The sequence below is a fragment of the Haliotis cracherodii genome, unplaced genomic scaffold, assembly GCF_022045235.1.
Source record: "Haliotis cracherodii isolate W230 unplaced genomic scaffold, xgHalCrac1.p SCAF_14, whole genome shotgun sequence".
Classification (NCBI taxonomy): Eukaryota; Metazoa; Mollusca; class Gastropoda; order Lepetellida; family Haliotidae; genus Haliotis; species Haliotis cracherodii.
In genome coordinates, this window is record NW_027266269.1 from 12,168,816 (window position 1) to 12,183,850 (window position 15,035).

At 43.9% G+C, this 15,035-nt stretch overlaps 1 protein-coding gene across 1 annotated transcript in view; it reads right to left on the bottom strand.

Annotated features, from left to right (window-relative positions):
- LOC139460560 (ras-related protein Rab-13-like) overlaps positions 1–14,047 on the bottom strand; it is a 68,467-nt gene extending 54,420 nt beyond the window's left edge. Inside the window, exons 1-2 of the mRNA XM_071242027.1 lie at positions 13,816–14,047; positions 8,669–8,843 (exon numbers count right to left, since the gene is read on the bottom strand). Coding sequence (XP_071098128.1) covers positions 8,669–8,801 — 133 coding nt within the window. The 5' untranslated portion in view covers positions 8,802–8,843; positions 13,816–14,047. The remainder of the gene's footprint in view (positions 1–8,668; positions 8,844–13,815) is intronic.
- Positions 14,048–15,035: the final 988 nt, after the last annotated feature.

Consider the following 15,035-nt stretch of genomic DNA (forward strand, 5'->3'; position numbering starts at 1 on the left):
TGTGGGATCGAATCCCCTTTGACCAAAATTATGTTTCTAGGTTTGTCAGCACCATACCCGTGCTCGTGGGTTTCACCGAAGTGACCTGCATCACTTCGGGCTTTCCTCCCACATTAAGCTGACACGCCGTGATATAACTGTAATACTGTTAAAAGCGGCGTTAAACCCAACTCACTCACTTGTTATAATAGCAATTCTCGCTATTACACCTAATCTTATTATAACGCCAAGTCTCTCTGTTGCACCTAGCCTTAATATAATTCCAAGTCTCGTTATCACACCTAGTTGTATTATAATGCCAAGTGTCGCTATTACACCAAGTCGTATTAGTCCCATATAGCTAGCACTATAAAACCGCAGCCCCACACACCGTGCACGTGATGCACGTTGTTTTATGAGTGAACGCCACGTTAAGCCTAATTTTCCCTTCCTCTGTCTGAGATAGTGGAAGCTGTGATATCAGTTCGTGTCATCGATACGTTGTGTCACTCTACAGCCAGGCAGTCTACACATCGATTCCACGCCCACTCATCCTCCATTCATCTTGACTTCCCCCACCAACACAACACCTCGCAGCGCCTAAACAAGCCGATATTTATATTTAGACCCCAAAACTCCGTTTAGACCTTCTCAATGGAGCACAAGGTCAGCGTGACCAGGAGAGATGTATCAGCATGTATGAAAGATCCGTTGATGACAATCTATTAACATAACGCTCATGTGACCTCGATTTTGCCGGACAGTCTTTCTGTTCGGAGTAACAAAATTAACCACAGTATTAACTGAGAACATAAACACGTGTTTGACAGGCGATGGAACTATATAATGACCAGTTGCATTCTAGTGTAGCTTGATCGATACGAAACGATTGGAGCGGTTTCCTTGTAGAACAATGTTCTGAACGAAAGACATCGCGATCACAAATTGGTTGGCATTTGACATTAATTTTTCGGAGATGGAATTTTGTCTCCAGCAAAGGCCACAGGGTAACTGATTACACTGTTTGCGATATTGATTTCATGATAATACTTACAGTAAATGTTTGTTTCCATTTAAAATATGCGCAACCGTGGGACAGTTTGGGTTGGGTACCGATTGACATCGAATGGAGGGTATTGTACGTGTCGAGTGACTACATATTTATCAAATTAGTCCAATATGACACGTTACACAAGGCAATCTCAGATCTACGACCATCTACATGCTTAAGTAGAATAGTTACAATCGAGTAGATCGCTATGCCAAAATTCAAGCATATCCAGACAGCCTACACTATACGTATGCAATCATACAAACATTTACAATTCAGAGGATTCAAACACTTATCTTGAAAATGTTTTTGTGCGTGCGCAAATAGACCGCATCCGTTGTCTAGCGGTAGAGACGGTGATAGGGGGTTCGATCCCCTGGCCGCGTCATACCAAAAGTCGCTAAAAGATGGTACTTGTTGTTACTCTGCCTGGAGCTCGGCATTAAGGGGCTAAAACAAGGACTGGTCGACTCGGAGTCAGTATACTGTGTCTGAGTGGGGCATTCATGTTAAACTGTGACATGGTATCGCAGTGTGCTAGCATCAGTCCGGACTAGTACAAACAGCCACACAAGTGCAATAATCTTGGATGGGACGTTAAGCCGCATATCACCTCACATTGCGGACAAATAAGTGTTGACGTTGCCGCCGCTATAAACAAAATTCAATCCGTTTTCCGACCGGGGACACAAAAATTCAACTTTCCAAATTGTACCTTTGTTGAGGAGCGAAAACTGTTCTTCGATCACGCGCAGTGTTAAACACATCGGTGATTTCTACGCGTTCAGGTGCGGTGCGGGCAGACCAACAATCTATGTCGTGAACCCAAGATAACTGTTGTTACGACGGCTTAAACCACAGGGCCACCTGCATAGGGTGTGGTCATGAGAGTCATCATTTACATGTCGGTATTCCCAGTCGGCGTAACGTCGTAAGTATACCAAGACTGCGTAAAACTGTAGCATTCACATACTGCGTACTATACGTAGTATACCAAGACTGTGTAAAACTGTAGCATTCACATACTGCGTTAAATACGCAGTATACCAAGACTGCGTAAAACTGTAGCATTCACATACTGCGTAAAATACGCAGTATACCAAGACGCGTACAGCATACAAATACAGCCTTCACAGACTGCGTAAAATACGCAGTATATTCCTGCTCTAAAACCAGTCTTTTAATCAAATGAATACCCGAACCTGGGGCTGATGCGTTATGCTTTCAACCATGCACCACCTTCGCACAACTTAAGCAAAGTATAAGCCACCATCGATTCGGTAGGAACAGCTCACTGTCTACCATGCAAGCCGGTACTGGCCCATGGTGCGTGCACTGGCTAACAGTAACCGTAGCCGTTAAATTAATTCCAAAAATAATCCCATTATCTCGAAGCAACGAAGCATATGTAGTTTGTTGTTGTGCGGATATACAAGAAACAGATGGCTGTTTCATCCAATATCCCGGCGACGGAAATCTCATTAAAACCTGGTTTAGGATCTATTAATGATCCGTGGTTGTATTTCTAGTTTACAAGGAAATCATTGTGACCCTTTTCTCCGTTTATCTCACGAACCTATTAAATTAGCCAACTTTAAAGACTGTTGGATGCTAGTCGGCATTTGTTTACAAGGCTGAAAATATTACGTTTTAGATTCTGATGACCAAGGGTCTGTTGTTGCGTGGATAACGCTCGCACTATCGTTGCATGTCCTCGTGTATACTACTCAAAAGTCACTGGTTTGTTAGTGACAGGATCTGCTGATCGTGGGTTCTAGTCAATATTCGTCCTGATTACGAGCCTTGGATTGTTAGCACCCCACACGTGATAGTGGTTCATACTAAACACGCAACTGTCTACGACCACCTTCAGTTCGGCTCCCTGCCAAAGGACACTCGTTATGATGAATGATATTAATATGAAATGCTGGCCATAGCATCGTGGTAGTAGTCTAGTATCACCAAAGCTGGACACCCCACTAATGGGCCCCAATCATGATGGCCTTCGGACTGATTAGAAATATCCCATCGGGGGGCACTGACACACCTCCTCATTTATCGAGTGGTTTGGGTCTCCATTCTGTTAGAATAAACGCTCTGTACTCATTCTTTACGAACGTTTCGCTTTGAGCCCGATTCAAATCATATAACGTTAAAATATCCGTTTAAATCAAATTACACTCATGAGCGAGGTATATTTTGTACACACAATGAGGTTTGGGATGTAGACAAATGTAACAAATGTTATATTTGGGATAAAACTTTCTTAGTGAAGTCCTATCCGGGATTCGAACCCACACTGCCAGAGTGAGGCAAACCAATTTAAAAAGTCTTTGCAAATATCACGATACAGACAAAAACTATACAACTAGATTAAAAAATATCTATGGCTGAAAATAGTTTGGAATGGCAATTAATCGAGACCTGTAAACAGTGTCTTCCTAATTCTGGTCGCTACAGGCCGTAGTCACGGGCAACACGTGTCGGTCAACACACACTTGCTTTTGTATCCAAAGTGTGTGAACGGTAGGTGTTAACGCTTGTTTGTTTTTTAACGCCGCACTCAGCAATATTCTTGCTTTTTTACGGTGGTCTGTAAATAATCGAGTCTGGACCAGACAACCCAGTGACTGACATCATGAGCATCGATCTAAGGGGTTTATCGTCGCGTTCAAGGTTATTGCACATATATAGCGACTTACATGCACGTGTGTGTGTGTGTGTGTGTGTGTGTGTACTTGTACTTGTACGGACTGATGCCGATTTATAGTACTAGTACACTGAGATACCATGTCGCAGTTTAACATGAATACCCCACTCAGACTAGGTATACTGCCGAGCCGACCAGTCCTTGTTTTAGCCCCTGAATGCCGAGCGCCAGACAGGGTAACAACAAGTACCATCTTTGAACGTCTTTTGGTATGACCTTCCAATCTCCGGGCGCGGACGCTCTACCTTTAAACCACTCTACGCAATTGGGATACGATGACATGCATCAACTTAGTCAGCTAGCCTGACAACCAGACCCGATATTTTGCCTTTTACGCCAAAAATAGAATGTTTCTTCGGATAATAGACACTGCTTATTCTTTGGCGTTGACGTCTTATGTTTAAAGATGTTAGACTTTTCTGTTCCAGGTTCTTTCAATCCTTTAAATTCTCTTTTGTTATACTCACCCAGAACGTATGTCTAATATATCGTTTATTAGGGTTTACAATGTTTTGTCGATAGAGGCGACATCAATCTCATGGTATGTTATGCGACACCGTTAATATGGAAATAAGGCACCTCCCTGTCTAAACCCCCTGAATATATTCTGAGGAAATCGTCTCTACACCGGCGCCCCCAGCATAACAAGTGGAGTGCCATTGTCTTGTTCCATCAGCTGTGGCTATTTCCTGCAGTGACAAATATCAAGTGGCAAATATTACGTATAAATGAATAACTTGCAGTGATTTGCATGACCTAACACAGTGGATGACTTGGTGTGAGTACTGACGGTGACCTTTGATATGATGAAGAGGGTATGATATGTTTTATATTGACCTTGAGGTACGTTCGAGAGATGGCGAACAACGTCCCTTGAACAGTAGTCAGAGAAGTAAAGCCGGAAGTGACGTCTTTGACGTTTGCCATTTTGACAAAGCAAAGATTACAGCGTTTGGGATTCGGAGCTATGATCAGCAGATCGTGTGACGCAACTCTCCACTTATGCGTAGCACTGACCCTGAGCACTGGGCCATCGTACGCGCGTTCTTACAGGCAGGGTGTAAATCTGACTACCATTAGCGTTATATGTTTTGATAGTGAGTGAGTGAGTTGGGTTTATAGCCGCTTTAAACAGTATTCCAGTAATATTGCGGCGTGTCAGCTTAATGTGGGAGGAAAGCCCGAAGTGATGCAGGTCTCAGACATTTACCACTTCGGTGAAACCCACAAGTACGGGTATGGTGCTGACAAACCTAGAAACATAATCGTGGCGAACCGGGATTCGAACCTACAATCATAGGTTTCAGGCGTGTCCAAGGGGCGCAACTCTGCACAGCGAATCGCGGCGCCTCAGACGACTGGGCCACATGTGCCCCTTTTTGTTAGTGAAATAAGAATGCATAACATGTGGTTATCGCCGCTTTGAACAGCATTGCATTAATATTGATTTCGACCCACTTTAGTGGGTAGGGGAGGGGATGCTGGGATGTTATATTGAGACGAGACATTATTTTAGCAACAGCTGCAAAACCAGATATTGTTTTAATTAAAACTATGAGTCAAAATATCTTTTTCCAAAAAAATACATTGCAACAATGTAATTTTTGTGGCAGACAATTTTTTTCCCATTTCACATGCATCAACCAAGTCAGCGAGCTTGACGACCCGATCCCAATAGTCGCCTTTTACGACAAGCATAGTCGCCTTTTACAGCAGGCATGGGTTGCTGAAGACCTATTCTACCCCGGATCTTCACGGATGGGGATCGTTGCTTGGGATATGAGACAGCTTGCACCAGTCTGCGTTTGTTATACATGTAATACTCCCGACTGTGCATAGAATGTGTGTCATCGGACCCAGGCAGTATGCCATCAACTAGTGGTTTGTCTCGCCCACATTTTATCATTTACCCCTTGCATAAAACAACATTCATTCGCCCACTGCCATCACTCACAGACTGTGGGCGATTACAGAAGTCTTTGCCGAGATGCATTCATCATTACTGACGCTTCGTTGTTTATTTGCTACAGTTGGGAAGTAAAATTAATCTCTCAGCAGACGTGTATCGAAAGCTTGATATGGTCTCCCCGTTTTCCCCTGTCAGAAAAGATTGATGACCGACCGTACAATGATAGATAAACACTGTTATGTTTAATAACACACCCTACTTCATTTGCTCGGGAGGCAGGAGACGGAATGAAAGAGATTTTTCGCGACATTTTACTTGTTTCGTAAATTGCTTCACGCATGCATTTTGTTTATTGATAAAACGCAGCAAAAATTGTTTTGGCTTCAATGAAATAAATAATCCATATTTAAGTATGCCTTCATTTCAATGAAATCCTTTTTAATAGTTTTATTGAATTAAAAACGAGACAATCCGAAAATATAAATCTGTCTGATCTCGCCTTTGGAGCATTAACCGACGATGATCGTTTTGAACACCTGTGCACGTGAATTCCGTGCATACAGTGCGTGAAGTGATTGTTGACTCGCGCAGGTGTCTTATTTCAGCGGGTTGCTATGGTGAATTATGTCAGTCGTGTACAGTTGTGTCACGTCTGCCTTTCAGAAAAGTCTTAATCAAATCAGTCAATGTTTTTCACCTGGGATTTGACGTTATCTTCAAACAGCTTACAACGGTGGAATGTTAACTGGGTGTTAGGTGGCCGAGTGGTTTCATTCGTTCGCCACCATTACTCGATTTCCGATATGAAGGTCGATCTATCTTCAATTGAAGAGCTTAGAGCTTAAAGGGGCCAAAATGCACTTCGGCCCTTTTTGCATATTATTGCATAAATAACATCTATGGGTTCTTGTCTACCTGTAGAAAAAATAATATATGTTTTCATTGATGCGTTTTTGAAATATAGCTACTTAAAATTCTGTAATAGGGCCGAAGTCAAGTTTCAAAAGGGCCGAAATCTAACAAAGTGACTTTGGCCGTTTTAGCTCTCATTTCCGTGTGTGGTTGAGACTGGTCGTCTGAGAGAGATTTTGAAAGTTTGGAACCTTATTATCATATTTCAACTATTTCAACAACGTTGGCATTAGTTTAAATCATTTAAAAGTACTTCAATAGCATGTGTTTGTACTTTTAGTGGTAGTTTATCAATCTCACATGGTAAATCCCATGCAAATGCCTGAGGGTCTAAAAGGGCCAAAATACAGACACAGGCCCTTTCCACCCTCACACAAATTACAAACATAAATTTATTTCCTTCATTGAATGTTTTTTATAACACCATTTATATCTCTGCTATCAGAATTTGTTAATGTCTAGGAATTTATCGGTGAAAAAAATGTTTATTAACATGGATAATATTATGTGTTTTTTAATCACTTTTCTCAAAACAGACTCCACATGACATTAGCCCTTATGGCTCTAAGCTCTTCAGTTGTATTTTTGCGTATTTTTATTTATTTTGTTTTTCAAAGATTTGATCGTGTTGTTAATATAACATTGATGTAGCGGTTAATACTGATTTGCAAGGATATGGTGTCACTTATTTAGTTGGGGCTTTTGGGTAGTCTAGTGGTTAAAACGTTTGCTCGTCACGCCGAAGACCCGGGTTCGAACAATGTGTGAAGGCTATTTCTGATATTGATGGAATATTGATGGAATAATTAAGTAGCGTATCACCATTTTCACTAACGTATTTAGTTAGACTCCATCCCTCACTCATCCACCAACTCACCCAATGTCCTATTCCGCCCGGGGGCACGGGTGGCCCAGTCGTCTAAGGCGCCGCGATTCGCTGTGCAGAGTTGCGTCCCGTTGACACGCCAGAAACCTAAGATTGTGGGTTCGAATCCCGGTTCGCCCCGATTATGTTTCTAGGTTTGTCATCACCATACCCGTGCTCCTGAGTTTCACCGAAGTGGTAAACGTCTGAGACCTGCATCACTTCGGGCTTTCCTCCCACATTAAGCTGACACGCCGTGATATAACTGTAATACTGTTTAAAGCGGCGTTAAACCCAACTCACTCACTCCTATTCCGCCCGGTTTATCATGAATGTTCACGTTCGCTGTGACCCAGGGATATTGATAAAACAAAACACAGTCCGGATCCAGCGTGTTGGTCTTGTAATTAAATCGTTTCAACGACCAATCTACACTCCTAAAAATGCTGCACCGGACGGACATGAAGCGGATTAATGTTTGCACGACATGTCACTGTAACGCATTACCGTGATGAAGCACCGCCACGCAGTCGTGATAATTACTAAAGTGAGCATTGTCTCATCGCCATTATGCCAGCGATCGTAGGTTTCACCAAAATGGAAACATTTTCGACCATCTTCACTTCGGGCTTTCCGACCACAGCAACGTGACACGCAAGACTACAATTTAAATACCGTTCAAAGCGGTGTTCAATAAAATTTACTCACTTGTTTGAGTACCGTCCTGCCGGTGAGCCGACACATTTCTTTAAGTGAGTGAGTGAGTTGGGATTAACGCTGCTTTTAACAGTATTCCAGTTATATACGGCGTGTCAGCCTAATGTGGGAGGAAAGCCTGAAGTGATGCAGGTCTCAGACGTTTACCACTTCGGTGAATCCCATGAGCTGACAAACCTAGAAACATAATCGTGGCGAAACGGGATTCGAACCCACAATCATAGGTTTCTGGCGTGCCCAAGGGACGCAACTCTGCGCAGCGAATCGCGGCGCCTTGTATGACTGGGCCATCCGTGCCACACCCCTACCGAACACCCACCCCATTTATTTTAAGAATTGAATTTATACTGCTTTGACGAATTATTTTTTGTAAAAATACAATCAATACCCCTTTTATAATTCTCTGCAAGCAATGTTTCACCTCAACAAGTTTGACAACAGTTTTCTATCACTTTCCAACCGGGTACCGTCCAGAAGACAGTTCTCTACCGGCTCGTGTGAACTTTTAACAGTTAAACCACCCACCTATAGTTGGGACCATGCTCTCCCTGAATTCTCGGCCAACGAGATTGTTGATGAGTGCAGTCTTGCCGACAGATGTTTCGCCTACTACTAACACTTTATAAGAAGCGAGGCAGTCTTTTTCACCCAGGGGCATTCTCCTGTTTTAATAAGCCTGTCTGTCAGTGCTGGCCTCCATCTGGAAAGAATGAAGCAGGTGTGTTAGGAGGTTAGTTCATTTGGATCTTGATTATCGTTTACTTACTTGGTTAAACTAGGAAACTACGTATATGGGGACTTTCAGGTGGCAGCGTTTGTACACTGATGAAGAAGGGTAGAAGAGCATGCTGATGAAGCTGGTCATCTACAACATGACGAAAGCCAAATTAAGCCACACGTGCCCAGTTGCTGCCGCTAACTTTCCTCATCTTTTCTGATTCCACCTTTTAGTCGCTTCTCTCCCCTCCCCATCACATACACACCTCCCCTCCCCCTCACACACCTCCCCTCCCCATCACATACACACCTCCCCTCCCCCTCACCCCCACCCATCACATACACAACTCCCCTCCCTCTCACACACACACCTCCCCTCCCCATCCCCCCCCCCATCACATACACAACTCCCCTCCCTCGCACACACACCTCCCCTCCCCCTCACACACACCTTCCCTCCCCCTCACCCCCCCCCCAATCACATACACACCTCACCTCCCCCTCACACACCTCCCCTCCCCCTCACACACCTCCCCTCCCTCTCACATACCTCCCCTCCCCCTCTCACAGACCTCCCCTCCCCCTCACCCCCCACCCCCCCATCACATACACACCTCACCTCCCTCTCACATACACCTCCCCTCCCCCTCACACAAACCTCCCCTCCGTCTAACACGCACACCTCCCCTCCCCCTCACACAAACCTCCCCTCCCCCTCACACACACCTCACCTCCGTCTAACACACATACCTCCCCTCCCCCTCACACACACCTCCCCTCCCCCTCACACACACCTCCCCTCCCCCTCACACACACCTCACCTCCGTCTAACACACACACCTCCCCTCCCCCTCACACACACCTCACCTCCGTCTAACACACACACCTCCCCTCACACACACACCTCCCCTCCCCCTCACACACACACCTCCCCTCCCTGACACACACCTCCCTTCCCTCTCACACCTCCCCTCCCCTCCCCCCTCACACACACCTCCATCTACCGTGTACCCCTTTATCTCATATTTTCCCAATCTATTCCCTTCACCCATCGACCTGTACTCTTCCCACCCTCCTTCCTTTCACAATCTTGTCCTCTTCCCACCCCTTCCTTTCATAATCTTGTCCTCTTCCCACCCTCCTTCCGTCCATCATCTTGTCTTCTTCCCACCCTCCTTCCTTCCATCATCTTGTCCTCTTCCCACCCTCCTTCCTTCCATAATCTTGTCCATTTCCCACCCCCCTTCCTTCCATAATCTTGTCTTCTTCCCACCCTCCTTCCTTCCATCATCTTGTCTTCTTCCCACCCTCCTTCCTTCCATCATCTTGTCCTCTTCCCACCCTCCTTCCTTCCATAATCTTGTCCTCTTCCCACCCCCCCTTCCTTCCATAATCTTGTCTTCTTCCCACCCTCCTTCCTTCCATCATCTTGTCTTCTTCCCACCCTCCTTCCTTCCATCACCTTGTCCTCTTCCCACCCTCCTTCCTTCCATATTCTTGTCCTCTTCCCACCCCCCTTCCTACCATAATCTTGTCCTCTTCCTACCCTCCATCCTTCCATAATCTTGTCCTCTTCCCACCCTCCTTCCTTCCATAATCTTGTCCTCTTCCCATCCCCTTTCCTTCCATAATCTTGTCCTCTTCCCACCCTCCTTCCTTCCATAATCTTATCCTCTTCCCACCCTCCTTCCTTCCATAATCTTATCCTCTTCCCATCCTCCTTCCTTCCATAATCTTGTCCTCTTCCTACCCTCCTTCCTTCCATAATCTTGTCCTCTTCCTACCATAATCTTGTCCTCTTCCTACCCTCCATCCTTCCATAATCTTGTCCTCTTCCCACCCTCCTTCCTTCCATAATCTTGTCCTCTTCCCACCCCCCTTCCTTCCATAATCTTGTCCTCTTCCCACCCTCCTTCCTTCCATAATCTTATCCTCTTCCCACCCTCCTCCCTTCCATAATCTTGTCCTCTTCCTACCCTCCTTCCTTCCATAATCTTGTCCTCTTCCCACCCCCCTTCCTACCATAATCTTATCCTCTTCCCACCCCCCTTCCTACCATAATCTTGTCCTCTTCCCACCCCCCTTCCTACCATAATCTTATCCTCTTCCCACCCCCCTTCCTACCATAATCTTATCCTCTTCCCACCCCCCTTCCTACCATAATCTTATCCTCTTCCCACCCCCCTTCCTACCATAATCTTATCCTCTTCCCACCCTCCTCCCTTCCATAATCTTGTCTTCTTCCCACCCTCCCTTCCATAATCTTGTCCTCTTCCTACCCTCCTTCCTTCCATAATCTTGTCCTCTTCCTACCCTCCTTCCTTCCATAATCTTATCCTCTTCCCACCCTCCTTCCTTCTATCCAGGGGTTGCGGGTAGCCTCGTGGTTAAAGCGTTCGCTCGTCACGCCGAAGACCTCCGATTTCCCACATGGGTACAATGTGTGAAGCCCAGTTTTCGAGTCCCACGCCGTGTTATTGCTGTAATATTGCTAAAAGCGGCGTAAAAGTATACTCACTCACTCCCTCCACCCTCTTGTCCTCGTTATCTCTGCCCTTTCGCCATCTCAACGTATACGTCCCCCCCCCCCCCCCCCCCCCCCCCCGCCCCTCCCCCTCTCTTTATCCCTCTCCCATCCATCCTACCTCTCAGTCACTGTCGCCATCCCACCTCCATCCGTACCAACTTTGTTTCCCTTCCTTCACGTGGAATATACGTTACGTATTTACAGTGTGGTCAGTCTTCAATGCTATCTAACTTCGTAAACAACACACCACTTGTTGACCAGGGTACATTGATTCTGTTTAGTGGTATATTGAAGTTCCATCTCATTAAAATAACATATGACCCGAGAAGATCGGTAGAATATGTCTTCAACAGCCCATGCTTGTCGAAAGAGGCGACTATGCTTGTCGCAAGAGGCGACTAACGGAATCGGGTAGTCAGGCTCGCTGACTTGGTTGAAGCATGTCGTATTCCAATTTCGTGGATCGATGGTCATGATATCAATCACAAGATTGTCTGGTCTAGACTCGATTATTTACAGACCGACGTCATATAGCTGGAATATTGCTGAGTGTGGCCTTTAACAACAAACAAAATAAGATATTACACCTCGATACGATACTTGTTTTTTTAGTGAAGTGAGTCTCAACATGACGATATGAATGATTTGTACATGATTTGTTTCTTTTGCCTTTGAGTATATTGAGTACACTGGCCGGCATTTCCTTCTCAGATTCCCACAGATTAACGTTATGGTTTGGACATATTAAAGGTGAAAAGATACACCGATATTCCGATGCATCGCGATACTTGACCCACGATACGATATACGATAAACGTGGGCACTTTTAACGATACGCCACGATACGGAACGGAAATCTCAAGTAAAGCGTTTCCTCGCTATTGTGCCTTTCAATAAACCACTAACTTGGTTATAGCGCGACGTAACGCATGGCTCCCAAAAACGTACTTACATTTTTAATAAGCTCAGGTTTTACACCGACAGATGTTTTTCCCCATCTCAAAAAACATTATCAGCTGATCCCTGCAAGCACATAACACCGCAAATAACTGTACGCAATTCAATACCATTATTATACTATCTTGTTATTAAAACGTGTTCATTATCTATCTGGAGTTGTGTTTGTAATATATTTTATTAATCTTATTCAAAATTTCATTTAATATTGTTTTCATTAAGTTATGTGAAATCGTGTGTGAAGAGATACTGCAACTACGGTCAGATTACCGCTTTTGACGCATTGAAACGAACTTTAGTTGCTAGAGAATGGATACATATATTAAAAATGCCATACTTTGACTCGTTAAAAGTCATATGTGTGGCAATTTGCCGAATATATGTCAACATAACGTTTTCGCAATCGAAATACATGTAGCACGGGAAGTCCCTAGGGTGACTGATCAAATTGTTCCATACGTAAAAATATCCTGCAACAGCAATCACCAGTACCAAATGCTACTCTTGTGGTTCTTATAATTTGAAATATATATATAGTAAAAGCTGCAACTAAGGTAACACGATATTGGAATATATTATTCCTGATAAAACAATAATTTCAGGTACAATTTCTTCGACCATTGCATCAAAATTCTTTGACGTTGTAGTACCGGTGGAGTACATTAATTATTTTCTGGTGTTTGAACTTTGAATTGTTTTTAAGGAAAGTTAGAGAAAGTTCCAACTTCAGTAGTCTTGTTATTATAAAATAATTTTGACTGTTCCAAAATCATGAAAGGTTCAATCTTGTTTTATTTATCATTGCGTATCGAGATACGTATCGTATCGTGACCAGAATATCTAGATGCGTATCGTATCGTGACCTTCCTGTATCGTTGCAGCCCTAGGACATATTATACAGTTTCTTGTTTACACAGTGTATGTGTTTGTGCAAACATTCAGTGAGTGAACCTGGTTCTGTGCCCCTTGTAACGGTATTTTAGTCATATCACGGCATGTGAGGAGGATGTGGGAGGCAAGCCCGTCGTTTGCGACTTTTATGCCGTAATGATAGTGAAATACTATTCAAGCGACACATTAGCACTGAAACACCGTGATATTATTAAAATACTATTCAAGCGACACATTAGCCTTTAAACTCCGTTGTATTATTGAAATACTATTCAAGCGACACATTAGCACTAAAATAAAATGATATTTTTGAAATACTATTCAAGCGACACATTAGCACTGAAACACCGTGATATTATTGAAAATACTATTCAAGCGACACATTAGCACTAAAATCAAATGATCTTATTGAAATACTATTCAAGCGACACATTAGCACTGAAACACCGTGATATTATTGAAATACAATTCAAGCGACATATTAGCACTGAAACACCGTGATACTATTGAAATACAATTCAAGCGACTTCAGAGCAACTTTTTCATTATAAATCAGACTCGGGTCTGCCACAAGTCGTACCTGCAAAATATGCTGTCGTTCCTGCAGCCGTCCTGCGCTGGAAATCCATCTCAAAGAACAGTTTTATTGATCAGTCATACCCCGCACAGTAAACCAACAACATCAACTGCAGTTCAATCTGACACAGCAAAGTCCCATAACAAACACAAGGTAAATCCAAATAGCATCATCATTCGAAATCCTCGCACGGGTTTGAAGGAAAGCGTTCTGAAGGGCCACACTGTTGCCACTGTTTAGCTTATCGCGGCGTGAATGAATGTTTGGAAGATTAACAGCGCCTGCGAGTCACGTGACTCGCAGAACGCCGATAACCCTGCGCCGCCAAGGAGAATGTTAGCGATTGCAATGAATGAGGCAAAGTGGCTCGCCATTCCATACAGGTTCGGCTTTGTTTAGACACGGGCTCTATATAACCAACCATTGCGGCTTAATGCCGAGTAATTATGACGGAACTAATATTGTTTTATGCCACCTTTGTTGCTTGGAGCTGAATACTCCTGAATTTGTTTAGGGTATCAAATTTCCTACAAGCCTCGTTAGAACATAGAGCCGTGACAGGCATAATGTAATTACATCGCTAGTTGATGAAACCGCACAATAACTTGGGATTCTGAGGGTTTGTTTGTTTGTTTGTTTGTTTAACGCCGTACTCAGCAATATTCCATCTATATGACGGCGGTCTGTAAATAATCGAGTCTGGACCAGACAACCCAGTGTTTGTTTGTTTGTTTGTTTGTTTGTTTGTTTGTTTAACGCCACACTCAGCAATATTTCAGCTATATGACGGCGGGCTTTAATTAATCGTCATATCGTCATGTTGAGACTCACTTCACTAAAAAAAAACAAGTATCGTATTGAGGTATAATATCATATTTTGTTTGTTGTTAAAGGCCACACTCAGCAGTATTCCAGCTATATGACGGAGGGCTTTAATTAATCGAGTCTGGAACAGGCAGTCCAGTGATTGACATCATGAGCATCGAACTACGCATTTGGGATACGATGACATGCTTCAACCAAGTCAGCGAACCTGACCACCCGATTCCGTTAGTCGCCTCTTTCGACAAGTATAGTTGCCTTTTACGGCAAGCATGGGTTGGTGAAGACCTATTCTACCCTGGCTCCTCACGGGTCACGTCGATGCTCGGGCGTCAGTTAGTGTCAATTATATGATGTCCTCCATTGTCGACTCAGCATGGGTTGCTGAAGACCTATTCTGA